At 37.6% G+C, this 12003-nt stretch overlaps 1 protein-coding gene across 1 annotated transcript in view; it reads right to left on the reverse strand.

Moving 5' to 3' along the window:
• FRZB (frizzled related protein) overlaps window positions 1-12003 on the reverse strand; it is a 32471-nt gene that overhangs the window by 2762 nt on the left and 17706 nt on the right. Inside the window, exons 3-5 of the mRNA XM_021703362.1 lie at window positions 6882-6947; window positions 2402-2606; window positions 1950-2013 (exon numbers count right to left, since the gene is read on the reverse strand). Of these exons, the coding sequence (XP_021559037.1) occupies window positions 1950-2013; window positions 2402-2606; window positions 6882-6947 (335 nt within the window). The remainder of the gene's footprint in view (window positions 1-1949; window positions 2014-2401; window positions 2607-6881; window positions 6948-12003) is intronic.

Here is a 12003-nt window from a genome sequence, read left to right on the forward strand (position 1 = left end):
AAAAGGGCAATTCTTATTTGAAAAACAAAACAAAACAAAATTGGTATCCTCCATAAAACTCTTTTTTACATCCTCAAATTGACTGGAAAACTAAAGTAAGAACCTCAATAATTCTAGCCTAAAGAGATTTTCTATCCAAGATCTTTAGCCATGAGTATCTGCATATGAATTAAAAATTGTTCACGTTATTGGTTTAATTCTTCCCTTTAGCATGTTTAAATCCAGACTGAGAATATAAAAGATTTCACAGTAACTCTGTGAGTCTCCTGTAGAAAGCAATGGAAAATATGTTTGCCTAAGAAATAGGATAAACAAGCCGTGTGTCCTGGGTCTTTACATGATGGTCATTGTTTTGGTACCAAAAGAGAAGCAGCAAGCCTCGTTACATGCTTTGCAGCAGGGATGTTGAAAGCTCTTCCAACTGGTACAGGAATTTAGGACAAATTCCTGTTCTGCATTAGCAAGCAGAAAACCAAATTAAAAGGACAGTAAGAGATTCCAATTTCCTGAAGAAGAGACACTCTTTAATAAACACCAAAGTAATTGAAAAGAGATACAAATGGAGAATTCCCACAAGTCTGAACTTGAAATACATCTCACTTTTGACAAATATACTGGGGGAAAAAAGAACTTACCAAAGGGTAGTTTCTCCCTGCAAAATAATGCCCTTTACATTTTTGTAGGTCACTTCAACTCAAATGTGTCTGCTCTGTCAAGTGCCAGATGTAGAAGATAAACTGCCCAGGGGTATTTAACTTACCCTGTAAATGTTTCCCAAGCCTTCAAACTCACAGAAGGAAGGGGATGTATTATGTTTGGTACAATTCCCACTCTTTCTTTCTCCCTCCCTGCCCACTACACACACACACCTTTTTCAATTCCATGCATACATTCCTTTCTTTGAAACAGATTTGTTTAGTATAGTAAGAAGAAATGAAACCTTCTAACTTTCTATAATAAGGTCATTTACTGTGCTTTTTGAAAATGCAACATTTCCAGAATCTAAGAATCATTGGCTTAAAAATAAAGCTCCATTACTGCTCTAAAGGACCTGATTCGGTCAGATCTCTTACATACAGATGAATGTGGCTTCACTTTGTACAGAGGAATTGGTGTCTCTGAATTGGGACAACATTGGTAGTTTTCTGCCCATCATTTATTCTCCCCTTCTTCTTTGACTCACAGAACTACAATTAGTTCAAGGAAGCAACATGTCCAGCTAAAAAACTATATTTGTCAGCTTCTCTTACAGCTAGGGATGGATGGGAGACTAAAACCTACATGTAAATTGCCAGATGGGGCACTTGGAAAGCCCTTTTCTTTTTAAAGATTTTTATTTATTTTTGACAGAGAGCACGCACAAACAGGGGAAGCAGTAGGCAGGGGGAGAGGGAGAAGTGGGCTCCCTGGGGATCGATCCCAGGACCCTGGGATCATGACCTGAGCCGAAGGCAGACGCTTAACCATCTAAGCCACCCAGGAGCCCCTTGGAAAGCCCTTTTTACCTCCCTTTCTTTCTCCCTGAAATATAGGTGTGATGCTGGAGGTAGGCAGCCATCTTGTGACCTCCAGGTGAACACGGAACTGCACTGAAGCAGTACCCTTTAAATGGCAGAACAGGAAGCTAGGAGGATCCTGGAGCCCTAATGATAATGTGGAGCCACCCAACCAGGACTGGACTAACCACAGCCAGATTTCTCATTGTGCGAAGTGAGGCAACTCTGGCGAAATCTCTGATGCACTTACAGAGAATTCACTCCTTAAATTAAATTGACATTAAAAACAATCTCCGTCCTTAGAATTTGAGACACAGACAGACAGTCAGACAGACACATCTCAGGTTTCAGTATTTCTCATGCTCTTAAGGGCAACTCTTTGTTTAAATGACAAATGGCTGGTTTCCTACTTTTATTTTTATGTATCACTTTGAACATAAAATACAGGCTTACCTTAACTTTTTTACCAAGTCGGTCCTTCCATTTCTCAGCAATAGAACCTTCCACCAACAGTAATCTGTATTTTTTAAAGAAGCAACCATTTTTGAAAAATTAAAATACATTACTGAAAAACACAAGGAATCGTCAAGAAAGATTTACTATTTACTCTAGACTAGCACAGCCAAGTTTTAGAACAGTAATTCTTAATAACTGGGGAGTCATGGACTCATTTAAGAAGAAATGATGTTATGATCCCTCTCCCCAGAAAAATGCATGCCCACAAATTGCACACAGACACTTTTCTATCCAATACACGATATTGAGGGACCCAAAAAAACCTAGCTATAAGCCCATAGAAGGTAGACAGAGCCCCAGGTAAGAAACCCAGAGTGAGAGGTCTAGAGAAATGCAATAAAGAAAGGATAGACACAGCAATTATTCTGAATCCTTAGGGAGTGAATTACCTGGAACGTTCCTCATCTTCATAGCCCATGATGATATACTCCTCGTTAACATTAAGTGGAGGACACAGGCAGCCAGAGCTGGTATAAAGGTTAATGGTGTCCCGTGGAATGTTTACCAGAGAAGACTTTAAAATCTCCTTCACCTCAACTACTACAGTCACATCATGGCACTTGGTCTTTACTTCTTTAACTTTAGCCCGAATGACTGGATAAAAGAAAATAAAGTTGATGTGGTAATATGAAACACAATAGATGCCCCATTCAAAAAAGACAAGTAGGCTCCTTTCTAGTCAATTCATAAAAGTCAACCAGATACTTTTGCCTTAGATGGTAGTGAATGACACACTACACAACACACCTGCCCCTTTACTCTTCAGCCTGATCCCCTTCCAATTCGTGTATACATACATATTTGTGTATGTGTATGTACACATGTGTGCATGTGAGAAATCCACTTAATCAAAGGCTGAGTGAATCTGATGTGATTTTCCTCCAAAATTTTATTTTGAATGTGTACATATGTGGTTTCAGTTATTAATTTCACTCTATGTAAAGACCTGGTATTTAATATGCTTTGTTTCTTCCTATCAGATGTATTAATGGATTTTCTAAAGAGTCGGGGCCTCTTCAGTGTTTTAAAGTCTCTTCTACAGTTCCCCAGCTGCTTCTGCGATCTTTCCACCTTGCTCATCTTAGGGACTGTTCAGACAACAGCTCCTTTCTTCCTTCATTTCAGTACAAATTATCTTTTATACTCTCCTATAGGTATACTACATTTTCTTCTTGAATAAGAACTGCTGGGGCACCTGGGTGGCTCCAGCTCAGTCATTAAGTGTCTGCCTTCGGCTCAGGTCGTGGTCCCAGGGTCCTGGGTTAGAGCCCCACATCGGGCTCCCTGCTCAGTGGGAAGCCTGCTTCTCCCTCTCCCACTCCCCCTGCTTGTGCTCTCTCTCTCGCTGTGTCTCTCTCTGTCAAATAAATAAATAAAATCTTAAAAAAAAAAAAAACTGCTACCATGAGACCTTGTTTCCTCCATGTGCTTTGAAGTCAGACCCTCCAACATTCCCTCCGCTCATGTGCTATGAAACATGGTCTACTATGTTTGTTGCATGATGTACCTCTCTCAATGGAAATACTGGCATGCAATGTAGCTCACAAAAGCCAGCTTCACTTCTCAGTATGAAGATGAACTGCCTTAAAGTAACCAATTCAGCTGCAAAGTCAAAGTATTTGACTCAGAATCTACAAAGTACAGTTCTGCTTCTAATCTGTATATTCTGTCCTCTGGAAGAGCCAAATGTTTTAGATTCCTCCTTCTGATAAATGAGCTTGTCTTTTTTTTTTTTTTCCTTTCTTTCTTTTAAGGAGGGGTTTGAAAAAGCCTGCAAAGAAGTAAAAATGTCAATTAGCAAGAAGCCAGTGGCTTTTGGCCCAGCTCCCTAGTCCAATATCCAGGGATGTTAGAGAGGAAGACACAACGTATCCAAATGAATCCACTTTTTCAAAGCCTCTTAGGCACATATCTGCAAACCACTTTGGTCTGAGTTCCTTCCATGGATTTTAGGGTTTTTTGGACTACAAAGGAATAGAAAAAAGTAATCCATGAAAACATAAAGCCAGCTAATAAACCATTCCTCCTATCAATGCGCCAACTTCATATAGAAACGAGAAACGTTAACATTCCACCAGTAGGTTGGGGCGCCTGGGTGGCTCAGTCGGTTAAGCAGCTGCCTTCGGCTCAGGTCATGATCCCAGGGTCCTGGGATTGAGCCCTGCATCGGGCTTCTTGCTCAGCGGAGAGCCTGCTTCTCCCTCTCCCTCTGCCTGCCTGCCTGCCGCTCCCCCTGCTCGTGCTCTCTATCTCTCCCTCTGTGTCAAATAAATAAAATCTTAAAAAAAAAAAAAAAATTCCACCAGTAGGACATATGGATGATAGAAATTAAGTTGCTTGTTCTAAAAACTTTAGGACAAAACCTCATTTTTGCTCCACGGGTATTTCAATTTCCAAGGAAAGTGTGAGGACTACCATGAATGAAAGAGAACTACCCAGCTGTCCCTGCTTGGTGCAACTTGTGAGCAAAGGAATCCCTTCTTCGTGTTCTCTCAAGTCTGTATTTTAACAAAAAATAAGATTGCCTTTTTGAAATGTCGTTTGGGAGATTCAGATGATAAATTGACAAGCCCGGCTAGCAGACATTTTTTTGTGTCCTGGTTTATGTAAATGTGCCTCAGAGCATCCATCAACTCTTAGAGATTAGCAAACTGTGCAAATGTTCTCAAATTAATGATTTATTTATCCAGTGTGTCTACTACTTTCATTAGAAATTTTAGCACATGTACCCACTCCAAAATAAATATCTCTCTACAAGACTTACTTTATTATTCAAGTAATTTTGTTAAAGCTCAAGAGCTTTTACTGAATTAATCTGAATGAAGCAGAGGTTGTCTGAATTATCATTTACTCTCACCCCCACTCCCACTTTGTTTTCTCATGAGACACAGGCAGAGACTAGTGATAAAAATCAACATATTTTAGAATTTAAATTGCATTTTCCTTTCAGAGTTCTTCCTTCTATTTAATTATTTGAGTGCCTGCTTTCTCCCCAAAGAAGCTCTAAGTAGACTACAGATACATGAAAATCCTTCAACTATGGGCAACCTGGTTATTGTTTGGCTATGAGGAAGAAATGATCTCCTTCCCACTAATTGTGACCTGTATTCTATTTTATGTTATAATATTCACTCGGACTTGTAACCACTTGTATTTTAACTCTTAACCAAAATAGCAGCACCAACCGTCACAGCACTAAAAAAGTGAGATAAAGTAAAAATTGATTATAAGAGAAGTAAAATAAATATGAAGTCAACCAAATTCCTTGAAATAACAATTTTTATTATGATTTTGTTTTTAGTATACCTATACTTAAAAGTTCACATAACATTTTTCACTCTTGAGAAACCTAATCTCCTCAAAATCAAGACCTCCATTTCCCTGTGATTTTTCACATCAGTTTTTAGAGGAATGGGTTCTCAGATGAGCAGCCAGGCATTTGACTTCTCAGAAAAACATGACCTTTCAACCTTGGAAAGTGCATCTACCACTGGCTAAGAGAAATTAGATTCCTCTTAAGATGAGTTTTAAGCAAAAAAATAAAAATTGATTCCATTGAAGAAAAACTTGGGAAACTAGTATATTTATTTCAAAAAGATTTATTTACACTGAGAATTTTCTACTTTATTCTTTCTAATACACAGTATTTTCATAGATATCAAAGATTACTCTTACAGAGTCTTACCAATTTCTCTCCTTCCAATTCCCAACAGTATAGAAATAAAAATAAATCTGTGCTATATGTCCTCTGTCCTCTAAAATATGGCACAAAAATTCAATAATAAAATTCTCATTTTAATAATAAAGTTTCCTTTAAAAATCTATTTGTCATGTTTTTATTCATTGACTCAGCATCAACAATCTTCTTCAGAGATAGTCACACAACCTTTATTAATCTCATAGATGTTAGGAAAAAAAAAATCACAATAAAATGCCTATGGATTACAACAGATGTTGATTTGTCCCTTATTTTATCGGCTCGAAAATTCTAACTGAGCCTTCCAAATATAATAATAATTGATACCTGTGACTCTCAAGCATGCCAGTACCCAAAAATACATTTTAAATAATTTAAGAAAGGACAATCTGGGTTCAATAACCGCTGATAAAAATAGCACAACAATGCATCTCCTGGGGCAGGTGAGCAAACCACCCAGCACAGTACCTGGTACAGACAGGAGGCTTTTCCTCCTGCAGTTAAGTCTGCCAGCTACATTTGGAGTGGTGGTTCTTCAATTAATACTTTAACAGAATGTCACTTTTCTTGGTCAAGCTAGACAAAAAACATTTCCTTAATTGAATTACTAACAACTTATGTCAGTGTTATCTTCCAACTCTGCCATTGTGTTCCATGAGATGGACTGATTGGAGAAACCAAGCTGTACTCTATTACCCATCCCTGCCTGATGCATCAAAGCACTCCTCCGTTTACCCCAGTGAAGGGGACTTTGAAGCACGACTGAAAACCCATGCAGCTCCAAACACTCAAGCTCAAACCCTCTTTAGCACGTCAGGGAAGGAAGAGTCCCTGCCATCTCGTTTGAAACGCAGTTCTGGGTACTTAATTACACAGTGCTAAGACAGCAGGAGTGCTGCCCGAGATGCTGCAAAACCAAGCATTTGTTAAGAGTTCTGCCCATGAGAAAAAAGAAAAAAAGAATTTTGCCCATGAGACATTTTAATTGTTCAGGAGGAACAGGGCACTTGTGCTTAAAAGTTGTCCTTGTTTGGTTTTAAGCCTTATTTTTAAACTGCTCTACGAATTCACATGTGCGTGGGCGCGTGCGCGCACATACACACACACACACACACACACACACCCCTTTCTTAGCACAGCAGTTTATAGGTCAACCATGAAGTTATCCTTACCATAGTTGTAATTGTTTCGGAAATAGGTCTTCTGTGTAGCTCTAATAGGCTTACATTTGCAGCGTTCTGAAAAATACAACATTTTAGCTATAAGCAAAAATTCAACATGAGCTTTCTTTTATTCATTCACATTTGTTGATAAGATTCGATCCAAATTTGGTGGTGAGGTGGCTCTTCATAATTGTGTCTGATCTCTTTCTCCTGGGATACATTCATGTTTATTCTATTTACCCAGCCTCTTATTTAATGTCAATATGCTCATAAGCTCCTAGTCTTCAACAAACCACCCGAATCCTGAGGAAACCCTGTTCACCACCACGCATGAAGAGGGCATCAACCCCGAATCCTGAAAGAGGCATGTTTAGTGCCCATGGAAGTAGAATCAATGCCTACTGAAAGGCAATTTCCTGCTGATGCTCAGGTAACTGATTTACCTCTGTGGGGTACCACCTGCATTCATATATGCCTTACAGATCACATGACACTTTTCCAAATCCTAGTTCCTGATCTAAAAGAAGCAACTCAATGAGGTAAGCAGGTATGATTACAACCCAGTGAACTTAATGAAGTTCTTAAGAGCAGCCACAAATCCCACCTAGAGGCCGAATAACCGTTATTTAACTCAATGGTATTTTTAAGTTTATTGGAAGAAATTACTAATACATAATTTGAAATGAGAAGTTCCATGCTTTTCAAATCTGGTGAGTAGTGACAAGAATACATTTTTACATATAAGACAGGTATATGTAATTAAAATTTGAATTGTCTCAAAATGTTTCATATATAGGATAAATCACTTAACATCTTGGAAAGTGGATTACTGTACTGCTCATAGATTACTTAGCTAACAAATATAGGTCATATATGCATCATAACTGTAAGTTGTTAGTCATTAAAGCCAATATAAAAATAGAAAATAATACACAATTATCTCAGGAGGCATTTTAGTTCATGTAAAGATTTCTTTAACCTAGTGTCCCTGAGAAAGCTTCATTAAGGATAAACGGCATCTGTTTATGCTTTGACACAGAAAAAGGAAAAAAGAACACATGAATCAAAGAAAGCCAATAGAAGTATTTTAAGAAATGTTTTATGTTAGCATAGACCAATAAAAGGCAGAAGCTTTTGATGACCAGCTGATGTTTTCTAATCAAAATAAATTTTACTTCCAGTTGAACTTATGGATAACATGCTTTAAAGTAGCAGTCCCAAGAAGAGTAGCAAGCACCCTTCCTAGCAGCATTTAAGTTCCAGAAATCACCATTACTGGGGATCGGTGCTACTCTACAAAGCAGTAGTGGCAACATCATTCTCATCCATGAGAGAGGTGAGGATTTTCTCACACTACACACAGCACTTCCCTTGTTCTGCAGATAATTTTTAACACACAATTTCCGTGGAATAAAGATCTCAAATCAATACATTATGGGTAATTTCAGTGTTGGTTGCTATTCTAAAGAAGTCCACTCCAATAATAACTTTCTTATTCGCAAAACATTTATATTCCTATTTGTCAAAAAAGGAAAGTTATCTAGTTCTATTGTATAGTTGCTTTATTTTGTACTGAAATGTTACAAATTTTTTTAAGGAGATATTTTTTTGCTGAAATATAGTTGACACAGAATGTTACATTAATTGCAGGAGTACAACACAGTAATTCAACAAGTCTACACATTATGCCATGCTCACCAAAATTGTGGCTACCATCTGTCACCATACATCACTATTAGAATACCATATTCCCTATGTTATGCCTTTTATCCCTGTATTATGTTGGGATATGTTGACCATATTCCCTATGTTGTGCCTTGTATCCCTGTGACTTACTCATCCCATAACTGGAAGCCTATACCTCCTACTCCCCTTCATTCCTTTTGCCCATCCTGCCCACCCCATCCCCTCTGGCAATAACCAGTTTGTTATCTGTATTTATGGATCCATTTCTGCTTTGTTTGTTCATTTTTGTTTTGTTTTTTAGATTCCACATATAAGTGAAATCGTATGGTATTTGTCTTTCTCAGTTTGACTTATTTCACTTAGCATAATACCCTCTAGGTCCATTCATGTTGTCACAAATGGCAAGATTGCATTCTTCTTTTGACCCAGTAATATTCCAGTGTGTGTGTGTGTGTGTGTGTGTGTGTGTGTGTGTGAGTGTGTGTGTGTGTGTCTGTACACACATCTTTATCCATTCCTCTATCAATGGACACTTAGGTTGCCTCCTTATTTGGCTGTTATGAATAATGCTGCAATAAACAAAGGGGTGCATATATCTTTTTGAATTAGTGTATTTGTTTTCTTTGGGTAAATACCCAGTAATGGAATTACTGGATCATATGGGGTTTCTATTTTTAATTTTTTTTTTAAGTAAGCTCTACACCCAATGTGGGGCTTGAACTCACTACCTTGAGATTAGGAGTTGCATGTTATATTGACCGAGCCAGTCAGGCTCCCCTCTATTTTTAATTTTTTGAGGAGCCTCCATACTATTTTCCACAGTGGTTACGCCAATTTACTTTCCCATGAACAGTCCACAAGGGTTCCTTTTTAAGGAGAGAGATTTTTTTTTTTAAAAGATTTTATTTATTTATTTGACAGAGAGAGACACAGAGAAAGAGGGAACACAAGCAGAGGGAGTGGGAGAATCAGGCTTCCCGCCAAGCAGGGAGCCTGATGTGGGGCTCGATCCCAGACCCTGGGACCATGACCTAAGCCGAAGGCAGACGCTTAACGACTTAGCCACCCAGGCGCCCCAAGGAGAGATACTCTCGAGATGAGACCGTTTCTGAAGAAATAACTGCTATGGTCTGATTTACAAATTATCCTCACTGATATACACATAGGGATTTGTGCTTTTCTAGCATTTAAAAATAGATATTTCTCAAACATAATGCATGTACATAAATTATCTACATATTTGTAATTCTTTAGAAATTTGCTCATACTCTAATAATAATTCTCGGCAAAACTATACCAACCATCACTGAATTGAGTCTAATAGGATGTTGTTACCATACAACTTTGCTTGAAGCATAAACAAATAGATCCCATAACCTTCCCAAGCAGAGATTTTTCAAAAATTAAGTCATAAAGTGATTTAGGAAGATTTCAAGTAGGTATTTACATACCTATATATACACAACTACATATACATAGCTAGACCATTTCCTAATAGCTAAGGAGCAAAGCAGTTTATTCTTGGGACTAGATTTGATTCATCTAGAGTGCACTTATCTCTGCTAGCCTCAGAGTTGGCAAGGCCATGCCATAAATGAGGCCCTTGTCATGCTTCAGTTTGTAGCTCTTGCTACAAACAAACATCTGCCTAGTTGAACTAATAACTCAATAAAATAACAGAATAAAAGGAGAAGTGGAAATTTGTATCTATAAGTCTCAAATATGGAAGGACTTCCTTTCACTTATTTATGCTAACTCAAACCAAACATATTCATATGAGAGTGTATTCATGAAAAATATATCTTAGATCAATTCTTCTTCCTCTAAAGTACTTTTACTCACATCTACATATATATCCCTGAAAGCCCAGGAACTGAGAAATTGCAAAGAATCATGGAGGGATATAGTACATGCATTATTCATTATGTTTTTTTTACCTGCCACCCTAAATCAGAGTAACAGCCTCCTTTTTTTTCTTCTTTTACTATAAATAGTTGATTTCTCAGACTTTTTATGGAGCCAGTAATATTATCATCATTTCTACTTTAATTTGCTAATAATGTTGCTAGTAGTGTCCCTCTCCCAGCTTCCCAACTGCACAAGGTTCTTAAATTTTGGTTTCTACAGTGGCAAAATAAAATCTATTATTTACTGAGCTTTGCACAAAAACCATTAGATATTGATTTGGTTGCATTCCAAAAACCATTAGATATTGATTTGGTTGAGAAGAAAAGGTTGTAAAGGAACTGCCTTGGTGTTTTCATCTCAGGAAAAAAAATACATGAACAAGTTAAAGGAGCTGGCTGCAACAAAAATAAGTGACAAAAAAATTCTTCAAATGTGGGGAAGGTTTTATATTAATAATTCATTCGCCTCAACATCTAGGATCGAATATAACATCTTGAATTGCAGAACAGCATGGCGTCCTATATCCCACAAGCATTCATGGGCCTCCATCATGAAACCACCTCTGGCAGCTCTCCCTCACGTTTTTACTTGGTTCTCTCAGGCACTCTTCTAGAATCAATGATTTCCTACTTCTCTGCTAATGAAACTAAAGACCGTTTATCATCCTCATACAAACATGAGTTTATCACCCTCATGCAAACATTAGTTTGCAAAATTAACATGCCTGAGCTCCACAGAACCTGGTTTGCAACTCAGAGGAGATACCCCCTGTTCCCCACACCCACCATGCACTGTCTCAACAACAAGGCTTCTTATAAAGATAGTTCAGAGAGGAAAGTAATCACATCCTCCTTTATTTGAATTTTTGTTCATAAAAATGGGCTCATTTATTGAAAACAGTGATAATAGTATTTTTAGAGTCATATGGTTTCATAAGATCTAAAGAATTATAAGTACCTGATAAAACTATGAAATTTGATTCTCAGTGGACCTTCACTACTTAATGCAATCTGTTCAAGTTCATGCTTAAGGGTGATACAATTTTCTATTCTTGACCTTTGCTTGAGATTCACTACTGCTGGGCCCCATCTAGAGCCATAAGACTATAACTGACTTCCTCTGCTGGATTCTAAAACCCCTATAGCTTTTCAGGCACCATGACTTTGGAATACTACTATCTATGAATTAGTATTTTTCTGCGTTTTCTAGAAGACATCTTATATCTGTGTGCAGGATCTATTGTCAAAAAGTACGTGGGGATTAAAGAAAATATAATTCTATTTGTTTTACAATTTCTACTGTAATTCTTTCAAGATTGACTCATTCTAATCAGATTAGAGTTTAAGTAATTTTAGTTTGTACCAAATGTATTATATGTTTTAGATCTTGGCATTTGACCCTACAAGCCCACTTGCCCTCTTCCCTCCATTTTAAGAAACAGGAGCAAACCACAAATTTTAAAACAGGCATAAAAAATAAATTTTTACAATTTGAATCTCTATATTCTTAACTATGACTTCTTTACTGAGATCCAGCT

Source organism: Neomonachus schauinslandi, chromosome 3, assembly GCF_002201575.2.
Source record: "Neomonachus schauinslandi chromosome 3, ASM220157v2, whole genome shotgun sequence".
NCBI classification, from domain to species: domain Eukaryota; kingdom Metazoa; phylum Chordata; class Mammalia; order Carnivora; family Phocidae; genus Neomonachus; species Neomonachus schauinslandi.